This window comes from Poeciliopsis prolifica, unplaced genomic scaffold (assembly GCF_027474105.1).
Source record: "Poeciliopsis prolifica strain line A6 unplaced genomic scaffold, Auburn_PproV2 SCAFFOLD015, whole genome shotgun sequence".
NCBI lineage: Eukaryota > Metazoa > Chordata > Actinopteri > Cyprinodontiformes > Poeciliidae > Poeciliopsis > Poeciliopsis prolifica.
This window is the reverse complement of record NW_026562390.1, coordinates 418,520-432,700: the sequence shown is the minus strand read 5'-3', so window position 1 is coordinate 432,700 and position 14,181 is coordinate 418,520. Positions and strand designations below refer to the sequence as shown.

General features: G+C 39.7%; 1 protein-coding gene across 1 annotated transcript; it reads left to right on the top strand.

The window, feature by feature from the left end:
- Positions 1–1,909: 1,909 nt before the first annotated feature.
- Positions 1,910–6,276, top strand: LOC129366652 (ribonuclease inhibitor-like). Its single transcript, XM_055040626.1, has 6 exons — positions 1,910–1,946; positions 3,547–3,838; positions 4,512–4,685; positions 5,099–5,272; positions 5,854–5,892; positions 6,198–6,276. Exons 1-6 carry the CDS (start codon positions 1,910–1,912, stop codon positions 6,274–6,276), a joined length of 795 nt encoding a protein of 264 aa, XP_054896601.1.
- The last annotated feature ends 7,905 nt before the right edge of the window (positions 6,277–14,181 follow it).

Here is a 14,181-nt window from a genome sequence, read left to right as displayed (position 1 = left end):
TTAACATTCAGTTCTGATTGAAGCTCCATCAGATCCTCCGTGGATGGTCAGAGTGGAAATGATTCCTGGTTCTGCTCCATGTCAGAGCTCAACACTAAGATCACCAAACTGTTCTCTCAGTCATTTCAAACCAACATGTTGGTCTCAGAAACAAATCTTTCTGCTCTTTAAAGAAGGCTGGACATTATTCAGGAGGATCAATGATCAGGAACATGTTGGAGGATTGGACCGGTTCTGATAGGAATCATTTAGAACATTAGGCTGATGATCTGTCTGGTTCTATTGTCTCTCACAGCCCTTTGTTTTACAATGAACCACCTTAAAAATCTATTCAAAGCAAAACTCCAATGAAAGATTTTAATGAGTTTCTTTTTTGGCAGAATCCATCAGAGTTTTACACAAGAAGAAGAATCAGAAACCAGCAGCGATGAGTCAATTGATCGTAACATTCACTTTAAATCTCCTGGATCTCCACCATCAGAGAGGTGAGCTGTATCTAATTGCTGTAACTCTGGAAACTGAACCAGTAAGAACTCAGATGGTTCCAGTTATATTTCCAGAGGTTTGATCCATTATCTAAAGAAATCATCTGCTCTGTTCTCATGAAAACACCTTCATATCTTTATCTCTGGATGTTGATGATGATGTTCTGTTGCTTCCTGGCTCCATGTCAGACTAACAGTGGATCACATTTCCACTGGGAAATACCTGGTAAAGCCATTCTGGTCCATCAGGACTTGGTTCCTGTGTGCATTGTGAGAGCAGTTCAGCAGGGAAGGAAAGCTTCATGATGTGGTTGGTGAGATCTGCTGGAACTCAACCAAACTGAGCTGATGTGGACCATCAGAGGTTCTGCTGGTTCTTAATGGGATCAGCAGGAACATTAAATCTTTACAACTACTTAGATCACCTGGTTCACTGCTCACATCCAGATATCACTTCATGGACCTTTACCTTCTGATTGTCTCTGTGTGGACAGATACAATGTGAGCTCACTGGCTTCCAAGGATCTACAGGATCCATTTTAAAATCCTCACTATAACATCCAGGAGAGGATCCCACATGGACACACCCACATATTTCAGACCTCCTCCATGTCCACATCACCTAAGATCTAGTCATCAGAACCTGATGGATGTCCCACTGTCCTGAAGACCTGTGTGGACAGAACCTTCACTTCCACTGTCCCCAAGCTCTGGGAAACTGTCTCCACCAGCATCAGATCTGATGACAGTTTGGACTGTTTGAAGTCCAAGTTCAGCACCAATTTTTTTGAATGTCTATTGGATGATTCTGGTGTTGTTTTATTACTTCATCTGTGTATTTCATCTTCCTCTTTCTAATGTCTTTGTATTATGTTTCTGTGATAATCAATTTTTCTGCTTTACGGGATTTTATTGTGAAACTTTTGATGATTTAATCTGTTAATTGTTGGATGAATATTTCCTGACTTCCTAATTGTTCCTGGTTCCTCCACAGAGTGGACCAGCAGAGCTCAGAGGTTCCCAGGGGTCCATCTGCCCAGCAGCATCAAACAGAGCTGGACTCCATATTTATAGTCTGTATATGAACAACAAATACCTTTCCATGAGTTCTGTTCAAAATTACCTTCATGCTGCACTTTGTAGACCAGAGGACTGTCAGTCTGTCCAACATCCATCTGGTGTTTGGCTCCATGATTTCACTCTGATGTTTCCTTCATCTATTATTCTGTTTCCAGCTGCTGGAGGACAACATTGTCACTTTTGTGAAGAAAGAACTGAAGAAGATCCAGAGAGTTCTGAGTCCAGATTACCCAGAACATTCAGAGAGTCAGAGAGATGATGAGGTGTTGGAAGGTGATGATGAAGAACAGAGGAGGAGCAGCAGAGAGGCAGTGATGAAGATCACACTGAACTTCCTGAGGAGGATGAAGCAAGAGAAGCTGGCTGACCATTTGCATAGCAGTAAGAGGATTTCTACAAAGATTTGATCTGCTGTTCGAAGAGATGGAGTCACATTTATTAACATCATTTTGTTTAGTTACTGATTTTACTTTTTGTGTTATTAGAACAATTTGCTGCAGTTTATCAACATCAACTTAAATCTGGTCTGAAGAAGACGTTCCAGTCTGTGTTTGAGGGAATTGCTAAAGCAGGAAGTCCAACCCTTCTGAACCAGATCTACACAGAGCTCTACATCACAGAGGGAGGGACTGGAGAGGTCAATGATGAACATGAATTCAGACAGATTGAAACAGCATCCAGGAAACCACACAGACCAGAAACAACAATCAGACAAGAACATCTTTAAAGTCCCACCTGGAAGAGATCAACCAATCAGAACAGTGATGACAAAGGGAGTGGCTGGCATTGGGAAAACAGTCCTAACACAGAAGTTCACTGTGGACTGGGCTGAAGACAAAGCCCACCAGAACATCCAGTTGATATTTCCATTCACCTTCAGAGAGCTGAATGTGCTGAAAGAGAAAAAGTTCAGCTTGGTGGAACTTGTTCATCACTTCTTTAGTGAAACCAAAGAAATCTGCAGCTTTGAACACTTCCAGGTTGTTCATCTTTGATGGCTTGGATGAGAGTCGACTTCCACTGGACTTCCACAACAAGGAGATCCTGACTGATGCTACAGAGTCCACCTCAGTGGATGTTCTGCTGACAAACCTCATCAGGGGGAAACTGCTTCCCTCTGCTCTCCTCTGGATAACCACACGACCTGCAGCAGCCAATCAGATCCCTCCTCATTGTGTTGGCATGGTGACAGAGGTCAGAGGGTTCAATGACCCTCAGAAGGAGGAGTACTTCAGGAAGAGATTCAGAGATGAGGAGCAGGCCAGCAGGATCATCTCCCACATGAAGACATCACGAAGCCTCCACATCATGTGCCACATCCCAGTCTTCTGCTGGATCACTGCTACAGTTCTGGAGGATGTGTTGGAGACCAGAGAGGGAGGAGAGCTGCCCAGAACCCTGACTGAGATGTACATCCACTTCCTGGTGGTTCAGACCAAAGTGAAGAAGGTCAAGTATGATGGAGGAGCTGAAACAGATCCACACTGGAGTCTAAAGAGCAGGAAGATGATTGAGTCTCTGGGAAAACTGGCTTTTGATCAGCTGCAGAAAGGAAACCTGATCTTCTATGAATCAGACCTGACAGAGTGTGGCATCGATATCAGAGCAGCCTCAGTGTACTCAGGAGTGTTCACACAGATCTTTAAAGAGGAGAGAGGTCTGTACCAGGACAAGGTGTTCTGCTTCGTCCATCTGAGTGTTTCAGGAGTTTCTGGCTGCTCTTCATGTTCATCTGACCTTCATCAACTCTGGAGTCAACCTGATGGAAGAAACACAAAGATCTAAGAAATCTTCACTATTTAATAAATCTAAACTAAAGTCTCTCCATCAGAGAGCTGTTGACCAGGCCTTACGGAGTCCAAATGGACACCTGGACTTGTTCCTCCGCTTCCCCTGGGACTTTCACTGCAGACCAATCAGAGACTCCTACAAGGTCTGCTGACAAAGACAGGAAGTAGCTCACAGACCAATCAGGAAACAGTTCAGTACATCAAAGAGAAAATCAGTGAGAATGTGTCTGCAGAGAAAAGCATCAATCTGTTCCACTGTCTGAATGAACTGAATGATCGTTCTCTAGTGGAGGAGATCCAACAGTCTCTGAGTTCAGGAAGTCTCTCCACAGATAAACTGTCTCCTGCTCAGTGGTCAGCTCTGGGTTTCATCTTAGTGTCATCAGGAAAAGATCTGGATGTGTTTGACCTGAAGAAATACTCTGCTTCAGAGGAGGTTCTTCTGAGGCTGCTGCCAGTGGTTAAAGCCTCCAACAAAGCTCTGTAAGGACACAGATTGTTAATGCAGTTATTTGATAGAAATTTGCTGTTGATGAGGTGAATATATATCCATGTTTGAGTTTATTTGTCAGTGCATTGTCTCTTCAAAGTGTCAAACTGAGGGGTCAGGGAGAAAGACTTCCTTCAGCATCTGGACATAATGTTAGATATTCAAGGAAAATGACGTCCTCTTTATGCTAAAATAGAAGTATAATACACTTAGAACTGTATAATTCTCTTTCCAGCCTTCTTGTTGTCTGGCGTTCTGTCCTTTATGTTTCAGATTATTTATCGGTGGATTGTTTCTTCAAAGTGTCTAAATTGAATAGTATTTCAGATTTTTGTCTTACTTCAGGTTAATTTAGAAAGTGAGCTATTACTGTTACAAGTTAATTTTCTAAACTAAAGAAAAGTAACTGTTAGAGATGGTCAATAAACTGGACTGATATTTTTATGCAATATTAACACCGCTGTTATGCCAGATTTACCAAGATTTTGTTTTATCATTGTTTGTTACCAAATTAATTGTAAGAATAATTGATAGATTATTCGATTAGTAAAATATTTGTTTTCAGCATCCCTAATAAAATAAAGTTTTCCAAAAAATATTTTGATCCGAAAAAATTAAAAATTATGAGGAATTTTTTAATAACATATTTTCCTCCTGTCTCCTCAGACTGAGTGGCTGTAACCTCTCAGAGAGAAGCTGTGAAGCTCTGTCCTCAGTTCTCAGCTCCCAGTCCTCCAGTCTCAGAGAACTGGACCTGAGTAACAACAACCTGCAGGATTCAGGAGTGAAGCTTCTCTCTGCAGGACTGAAGAGTCCAAACTGCAACCTGGAAACTCTCAGGTAAAATGTTCTCAATCCTGGTGAAACCAGATTTCTATTCATTACCTGCTATAAGATATTATGTACATTTTATTTCACTATCAGATTATAACATCAGTAGATGTCTGACTGTGATGAGGCTAATCATGCTAAGTCTTGACACATAAACTCAGCTGGTTTTCATTTACTTCAGGCTGAAAGAACCAGGAGTGTTCACACAGATCTTTAAAGAGGAGAGAGGTCTGTACCAGGACAAGGTGTTCTGCTTCGTCCATCTGAGTGTTCAGGAGTTTCTGGCTGCTCTTCATTCTCAATCCCTGTGAAAACACTCATTTTCTTGAGTGTTTTCATCCTGTGAAAATATCCAGTTCAGACCTTGGTCTCTACCTCAATGTTCTCATTTTCTCATCATGTGATGAATTGTGTGTCTGCAGCTTATCAGGCTGTTTGGTCTCAGAGGAAGGCTGTGCTTCTCTGGCCTCAGCTCTGACCTCTAACCCCTCCCATCTGAAAGAGTTGGACCTGAGCTACAATCATCCAGGAGACTCAGGAGTGAAGCTGCTGTCGGCTGGACTGAAGGATCCACACCGGAGACTGGAAGCTCTCAGGTATGGAGGAACCTGCTGCAGGAGCAGAGAAGGTCTGATAGAGGAGGAAGAGGGAGAATGTCTTTAGTCAGTCTGATGGGAAATATTTAGTTTGAAGATTAAAATTGATTATGCTAATTCAGTATTTGGCTGGTATTTATTACATTTAAATAAAATATTGCTGGTATTTTTGGCTATGTAAGTTTGCAATCAAAATCCAATTAAAAACTGTAGATACATTGTTTCCTAGTCTGCTGCTAGCAGGTGATGAGTAAAAGAGAGACAGACTCTCATCAGCGACTATTCATGATGTTACATGTTGAAGCAGCAAAAATTCTCTTCTTTCTATTGAAACTGTCACTGAATTAATGCAGTTTATTGTATATTTTAATATTTCACTCTCCAGTGTCCTTGTTGTCTGTAGTTCAGTTCTTCAAGTCTTGAGTCCCAACTATAGAATAAATTAGTTCAAAATAAAAAATATTATAAAGTTTAGAAAAATATGACCTATTCTTCAATCAGTCCAAAAAGAATATTATTGACTGTAAAGTAACACAAACATTTGATGAATTAATAACATATTTTCCTCCCTGTCTCCTCAGACTGAGTGGCTGTAACCTCTCAGAGAGAAGCTGTGAAGCTCTGTCCTCAGTTCAGCTCCCAGTCCTCCAGTCTCAGAGAACTGGACCTGAGTAACAACAACCTGCAGGATTCAGGAGTGAAGCTTCTCTCTGCTGGACTGAAGAGTCCAAACTGCAACCTGGAAACTCTCAGGTAAAATGTTCTTAATCCTGGTGAAACCAGATTTCTGTCCATTACCTGCTATAGGATATTATGCAAATTTTATTTCAGTATCAGATTATAACATCAGTAGACGTCTGACTATGATGAGGCTAATCATGCTACGTCTTGACACATAAACTCAGCTGGTTTTCATTTATTCCAGGCTGACAGAACCAAGAAGAGAGGAATGTAGAAAAGATGGAGATCAGGCTTTAACTGTTAGTGTAACGCTGGACACTTGACAGATTGTTGCATCATCAGAGTACAAAGAAGCATTAATGAAGATTCTTCCTCCAACCAGTTGTTAGACTTTCTCATTAATTTTACAAATGACAAATTTTGATTTTTATTACCTACAGAATGAAATACAATTTTATTTCTATTATTTGTTATTAATAGGTTAATCTCCAGTTTCTTGAGTGTTTTCCTCACATTAAAATATCCAGTTCAGATCTTGGTGTCTACCTCAATATTCTCATTTTCTCATCATGTGATGAATTGTGTCTGCAGCTTATCAGGCTGTTTGGTCTCAGAGGAAGGCTGTGCTTCTCTGGCCTCAGCTCTGACCTCCAACCCCTCCCATCTGAAAGAGTTGGACCTGAGCTACAATCATCCAGGAGACTCAGGAGTGAAGCTGCTGTCGGCTGGACTGAAGGATCCACACCGGAGACTGGAAGCTCTCAGGTATGGAGGAACCTGCTGCAGGAGCAGAGAAGGTCTGATAGAGGAGGAAGAGGGAGAAATGTCTTTAGTCAGTCTGCTGGAAACATTTAGTTTGAAGATTAAAATTTATTTTGCTAATTCAGTATTTGGCTTGTATTTATTACAGTTAAATTATAAATATTGCTGGTAATTTTGACTATGTAAGTTTTGCAAACTACATACAATTAAAAACTATAAGAATCTTCCACATGGTTCTGAATGAACCTGGGAAACCAACCCATCTACTGAACCACAATAACATGGTATTCAGAGCAGCAGGGGGCCAAATATAGCTCCATGTGGAACCAAGAGGTTGGAGAGAGAAAATCAGTTGAAACTGTTTCCTATCAGAGTTCAGTTTGTCTCTCTGTCTTCACAAACCAGGAGCATCATGGGCTGGGCGGGGCTTCCACTGATGGATCTACTGAGGAAATACAAGAAGCTGATTGGCTGATGGACAGGAAGTTAAAATATGAAGATTAATAACATCATAAATCAGATATTATTGGTGTTGTGTATAGATGTAGTGCTTGATCACATGGTGTTAATAGTGATTATTGATCAGCTGTTGCTCACCTGGTGACTTTAGTCAGTGATGATGGAGGAGGTTTAGTTTTTACTGATCACTTTAAGCTTTTATGTTTTTATCTCTGATCTTTGTTTAAACCTGTTAATCTGGTTTTAATGCTTTTGGACACAAATATCTGTTATCCACTGATGTTCTGGATCTTTGATGATATTGAGGAAAATAAAATCATCTTAACTGCAGATTGGATTTAAGTTTTGATCAGAGACTTTGTTTGACAGTCGCTAATAATTAGTAATAAAGAGACATGGCTGAGAGCAAATATAGATTTTAGAATCAGTTTAAATGTTTCAGTGACAGGAAGAAAGAAACAAGAAACATAAATAGAGAAACTGATCAAGAAACATATAATTATTATCAATAACATGTAGTAACTTTAATGCATATGGAATATAATGGGATGGAAACAGAAAACTGAAAGTAACTGAAAGAGCAGAAGAACATTTAGATACGAACTGATGATGTTTGAATGATGGAAAAGAGACAAAAGATGTTGATGAAGGAAACGGATCAGTTCTTGATTTAACACTCGTGTTTAGGAAGATTTCAGCTGATTTTGGAAAATTATTCTGACTAAGAACGTGAGGAGAGCCTGGAGCTAAATAGGAGCTGGAAATAATAATGAATTTATTCTGATTCAACATCTTCAAACTGTCACATCACTCATTCAGGAGTCTAAGGAGTTCAGCTGTTAGATTCCTGTGATGATTTACTGAGGATAGAAACATTAAAACCATGTTGGATGGAGCTTCAGACCAATCAGCCCCCAGAAGCAAAGAGGAGAAGAAAAGCAGCTCCATGGTGATCAGATGGATGTTTAAAGATCTCAGAGTGAAATAAATAAATTCAGATTTAAAGCAAACTTTAAAATATAAAACACATGAAAAATGAAGAAAACTATTCATAAGTCAAAGAGATTTAGAAGTTTAGTAGATCCATCTATGTGGCAGTTTGTCTCCACCAGGGGGCGACATCTGGAAAATGATCAAAAGTATGAATGAAATCAGGGAATAAAAGAAATCCCTTGTTTTCCAGAAGGAAGGAAGAATTGAAGTGAATGATGAGGAAAAAATAGAAAAAGTAAAAATGAGAGCAGAAACTGGTTCAGATCCAAAGTTCTGATAAATTTACTAGGAAAGATAAAAACAAGATCAGCTCATCCAGAACTTCTGCAGTGGAGGGAGGATTACTTTCACAAGCCATTACTGCAGCTGCTGGGTTCAGGATGCTGCTTCTTCTTCTTGGGCTCATTGTAAATGTGTGCAGCGCCACCTGGTGGTGCTGGTTGGTAGAGGAAGTGCTGAAAGAGACTGATGGTCTGACCCCCCTCCTCCTTTCAGGGTGGAGCCTGCTGGAGGCCGATTCTTGACTCCAGGTCCATGGAGACTGAAGAGATGTAAGTGTTTTTCATCTGATTCATGACAACAAAGGAGCTCACATTCAACCATCTTCAAACTGTCACATCACTCATTCAGGAGTCAAAGTGTCAATAAATGATCAATAACTGCAGCTGGATTGTGTTTGTTCTCTCCATCAGATTCCTGTCAACTCACCATCGACACAAACACAGTGAACAGAAAACTCAAACTGTCTGAAGACAACAGGAAGGTGACATGGATGGAGGATCTTCAGTCATATCCTGATCATCCAGACAGATTTGATAACTGGCCTCAGCTGCTGTGTAGAACTGGTCTGACTGGTCGCTGTTACTGGGAGGTCGAGTGGAGAGGAGATGTTGATATATCAGTGAGTTACAGAAGAATCAGGAGGAAAGGAAACAGTAGAGACTGTGTATTTGGATTGAATGATAATTCTGAGATGCTCTGATCTTCTTGGCCACTCTGTGTGGCACAATGACATAGAAACTCGTCTCTCCTCCTCCTCTGTCTCTAACAGAGTAGCAGTGTATGTGGACTGTCCTGCTGGCATTCTGTCCTTCTACAGAGTCTCCTCTGACTCACTGATCCTCCTCCACACCTTCAACACCACATTCACTGAACCTCTGATTCCTGGATTTGGGTTCTGGTTCAGTTCTGGTTCTTCAGTGTTTCTGAGCTGATTTGAGTCTAAAAAGTCTAAAGTTTCTCATCCAGCTAGAAAATCTCACTGATTAAATGATAGTTCAGTGTCTATATGTCTGTTTCATTGAGAAATATATTTTTATGAATCCAATCTGTGTCTTGGTTAAACTTTTCTACACAATCCTGGGATTATTCCAGGATTATTCCAGGATTATTCCAGGATTATAACTGGATCATCATGTTGTTTTATCTGTTTCCAGTCAAAAATTCACAATGAATCTCCAGATGTTTTGTTTCTCTCTTGATTTTTTCCTTTCATTTATCATCAGATTCTTTGAATTTACTGCAGTTTTTCTCAATCACTGGATATTTTTTGTTTCTATAACTCCTATATTATTAAAATCATCTTGGATTCAAATGTTGTTTTTTTTGTATATAAACTGCAATTCTACTTCGTGTGTTTTAATGGACAATAAACACATTTTAATCTAAAATATAATTTTGTTAACAAATGTGAATCTACTTTATTTGCTGCTGCCAACAGCAGACATGTCTCACTTTAATGGATCCACCATGTTGGAGAAGGAAGAGAGGAAAATATTCTGCTTCTCTGTGATTGTCATGTTATTATCAATTTGGTCATAAAATATTAATATTTATACAAATACAGCCGTCAAACCTGACCCAGTTCTGCTGGTTCTGTGAGGAGGAATGGACCAGAACTCCAATAAGTTCTCATGAGAACCTTGTGGGGGAAACCCTGATATTTGACAAAGTCAGACAGTTTCATGGAAATTTAACCAAAACCTGAGGAGATAAAATTCAGATTTACTGGAGGTTATTAGAGTACTGGGTCCTAAATGTTTCTACTTTATATAAATGATATTTATAGTGAATCTAACTGGTTCACATTTACTTTATTTGCTGATGGTTCTACATTATGAAGCTCTGGGACGTTTTTAGAAGCTTCTCAGTTTAATGGACCCACCATGTTGGAGACCATTAAATTAAATGTTGTAGCTCATAAATTCAAAGTCTTCAAAGTGTTTTTGTAAATCATGATGACTGTTGGCAGGTAAAATCTCTTTGATGCATTAATTATGATTTTTTTTAAGTCAGTGTCATTTTTCTGAAGTATTTTTGATTTTCTTAAAACATCTAACTTTGGTGTGAAAAGAATTTTGTAAAAAAAATTTCTAGGATTTATCCAAATATCCACTCAGGTGGACAACATGCACTTTAATTTTTTTCCCTATGAAATGCTTTATATCATAATTTTTGATATATTTTGACATTAGTTAACAGAATGCATAAAAATAAAATATTGCATTCAGCTCTCATCATAGTCTAATGTTCACTAATACATTCTTTATTCTCTTACTTTCATTCAACCATTTGATCTCATTTTATTATTATTTTGGCTCCTCTGAGACAGTATGATATTATTGTGGACATTTTCACTTTTACAAAGTAACAATATTGAACATGACAGTTTTCTATAAGATGGCAGTACAGTCTCTTTGTTAATAAACCTGTAAAAATGTAAGAGTATCTTGTATGAAACTGTTCAAAGCACTGAGGTTGCAAACAACACATTGGATGAAAATGTATTTAGTTTTTGTCTATGCAGGCTGGTTCAATGCATGTTGATATCTTTGGTATCAGTGATGTATGGTCAGTGTTCTCCAGGCCTCAGCCTGATCTCATGCAGTGCTTTAGGCCAGTGGTGTCCAAAGTCTGTCCTGGAGGGCCGACATCCTGCATGTTGTAGTTCTGATTCAACAAACCTGAACCAAATGATGGTTCATTAGAGGCCTAAGCAGGACACTGACATGCTGAGGAGAAAGTTACAACCAGGCAGAAACTAGACCATGCAGGATGGTCCTAGAGACATCACTGCCTTGGTCACCAGTCTGTGTTTTGATGCTGCTTGGAGAGAAACTCCCACTAATGAAGAGTTCAGTTGGTTCCTCTGCAGGTGAAGCTAGAAAGTGTGTGTGAGCTGATGTGGATTCAGCAGCATGGATCAGTGTGAGGACAGAGAGGAGGGAGTCCCTCCCTCTAAAACCACTCTGTGTGGGGAAGATGAGAGCCAGAGCAAAGGTCAGAGGTGAGGTCACCATCTCTAACTGTCCACAGCCCTTTTCACACAGCGTTCACTATATCAGGCCAGAACAGACGTGGTGATGAAGCTGCTGCTGCTCCTCTTTGCTGATTAAGTTTTAATCATCATGTTTCTGTCAGGATCCATCAGAGACACAAACCAGAACCAGAACCAGAACCCAGCTGTGTGTCCTTTAAGAGCGACAGGTCAAAGGATGACATTCTTAACTTTAAATCTGCTGGATCTCCACCATCAGAGAGGTGAGCTGTTTCTAATTGCTGTAACTTCTGTTTATATCTGTTATTGTGGCCATGTGATGATAAGTTCTGTTGGGTTCTGTTGTCATGAAAACATTGGACTGAATATTATTTTCTTTAATATGTGCTCTTCATTAATGACATTGATGTCTCTCAATAATCAACTTGGGAAGATTGTATCATGGACTTCACAGGATCCAAATATGTGTGTTTTGGGTTGTTGGTGACTAGATGGGACAATGGCCTCCAGTATAAGAACCAAGAGCTGATAGTTATTGAACCTGGAGGCCATACAAGTTTCTGACTGCTGTGGTGGAGTCATTGTTAACGCTGTTTCTGTGTATCATGGAATAAATGGATTTGTTCACAAATGGTTCATCTGACTGGAACAAATTCAGAATTTGAACAACAAAGATCTCTGAGTTTTACTTTACATGCAATCAACAGGTACAACGTTATCCACTCGCCGTGTCATAAAAGAGCAGCAACGGATCAACACTTAACTAGTTCAGTATTAAACTGGCTTCTATACTGTCAAGGAATTTGCCCATTTTGGAGTTTGATGACCTCTGATGTTTTTGAACAAAGCGATGGAGACTATGTGGAGCAGACAGAGAGTTTGGGCTGTTAGGCGCTGGTGAAGTGGTTGCTAGCTGGACTATCACTACAGAGCTGAATTATCAGGCTGTGGCCTCAGCAGAAAAGGGTTGGATGGACACAATGGCATACTGACAGTGATTGAAAGGACGTGAAACCATTGGACCACGGCAGCAATGGATCGGATGGATGCGGTGGCAAACAGTCAGTGATTGAGGAGGATGAGCTCACTGGATGGAGAACCTGGGTCTTTGAAGGTCATTGTGGATTGAATCACAGAATGTCAACAGGCGCCCAACGAGGTTTGTGTAGTGCTACACCTTTGACGGTGTGAAGAGCACAATTCAGAGACTGAGGTCCAGACAAAAGTCAGGGAGCAAAAACAATCTTTAATACATCTGCAGATGGAGAGCAAAAATCCTCTGCATTAGGCGAAAATCATTCTGCTGTAACAAACTCAGAGTTGCATAGTTGCTTTATTCACCTCTCTCTGCAAACAGAGGCAGAGACTCAATCTGCTAAGACCAAACAAACAAAACAAAGGAAAACAGACAGAACAGTTCAACCTTTTACTCTCATTCACTATCATGTCTACGGGATGTGAAAACTAAACACTTGATCTCCATGCAGGGAAAAACAGCAAGTTCCCAGATAATCCGTCTGGGAAACTTCAACAGACACATCTTGTTCAGTTAGTTTGTACACCCTCTGCAGCTGCACGAAAAAACATTTTCAATATGCTACACAGTATGATGCAAATAAAAGATTTCTCTTTAAATAAAAATCTACTTCACAAGTTCTTCAAAGGCATCATCCACGACAGAGACCCAAAGGATGAAACTGTCAAGGTGAGCATACAGGTACAGGTTAATACATTTAGAATAGTTCAATAATTCAGTTCAAAAAGTGAAACATTTACATTCAGTGCTCAAAATGTATCAATTTTGATAATCAGGTTAAGAAAACCACAAATAGCTTCTCATAAAATTTAAATATTACACAAGACCAGTTCAAATGTCTACTATGCTAATAATGTTAAATATTTTAAACTATAAAATGTATTTTACAAAAAAAAAAGCAGGTAGCTTAGTGTGTTTTATGCAAGTATGGAAAGTTTAGTGGAAGAAAAAACATTAACAGAAAACAGCTGAAAACAGAATAATTTCACATGCAATTCACTTTTTGAACTGAATTATTGTAACAAATCAGTGGGAATCTTTGCTGAGATTCATCTTTGGACTGATTTCTGTAAACCAGAGGTCCCTAAAGTGGGTCCCCAAAGTGGGTCCCCACAGTGGGTCCCCAAAGTGGATCCCCAAGAAGTTCTCAAGGACCGACATCCTGCATGTTTTACTTTTCTCCCTGGTTTAAAACGCCTGGATCAAATTGTGGCTCATCAGAAGGCCTGAGAAAAACACTGACATGCTGAGAAGGTTGTTTGTACCACTAGGGGGAGAACTAAAACCTGCAGCATGCCGGCCCTCGAGGATCCACTTTGGGGACCCCTGCTGTGAATCAAACATGTCCATTATCATTTCCTGGAGCCTTCTTATGTTTTCAGCAGTATTTATTGTTTTGGTAATAATCTGAGTTTGGTTGGTTATGAAGGTGAAGGAGGAAGCCAAACCAAAGTTCTACGGGACGGTGACTCTGTATCCAAACTTCAGTGCCAGCAGTGATGCATCGACCCTTCAGAGCGCCATTGAAAGTAAAAGTGTGTGACCAGAAATGTTCTTGTTTCTGTGATATGCATGTTTTAATTTTGATAAATTACTGAAAAACTTTACCATTTCAGGTCATTTTTGGTTTTCATTGAGGTTTTAGCTTTGGAGAAATGACCATTTTTAGCAATAGTTGTATTTTTTTCTGTCTAGAGGTGG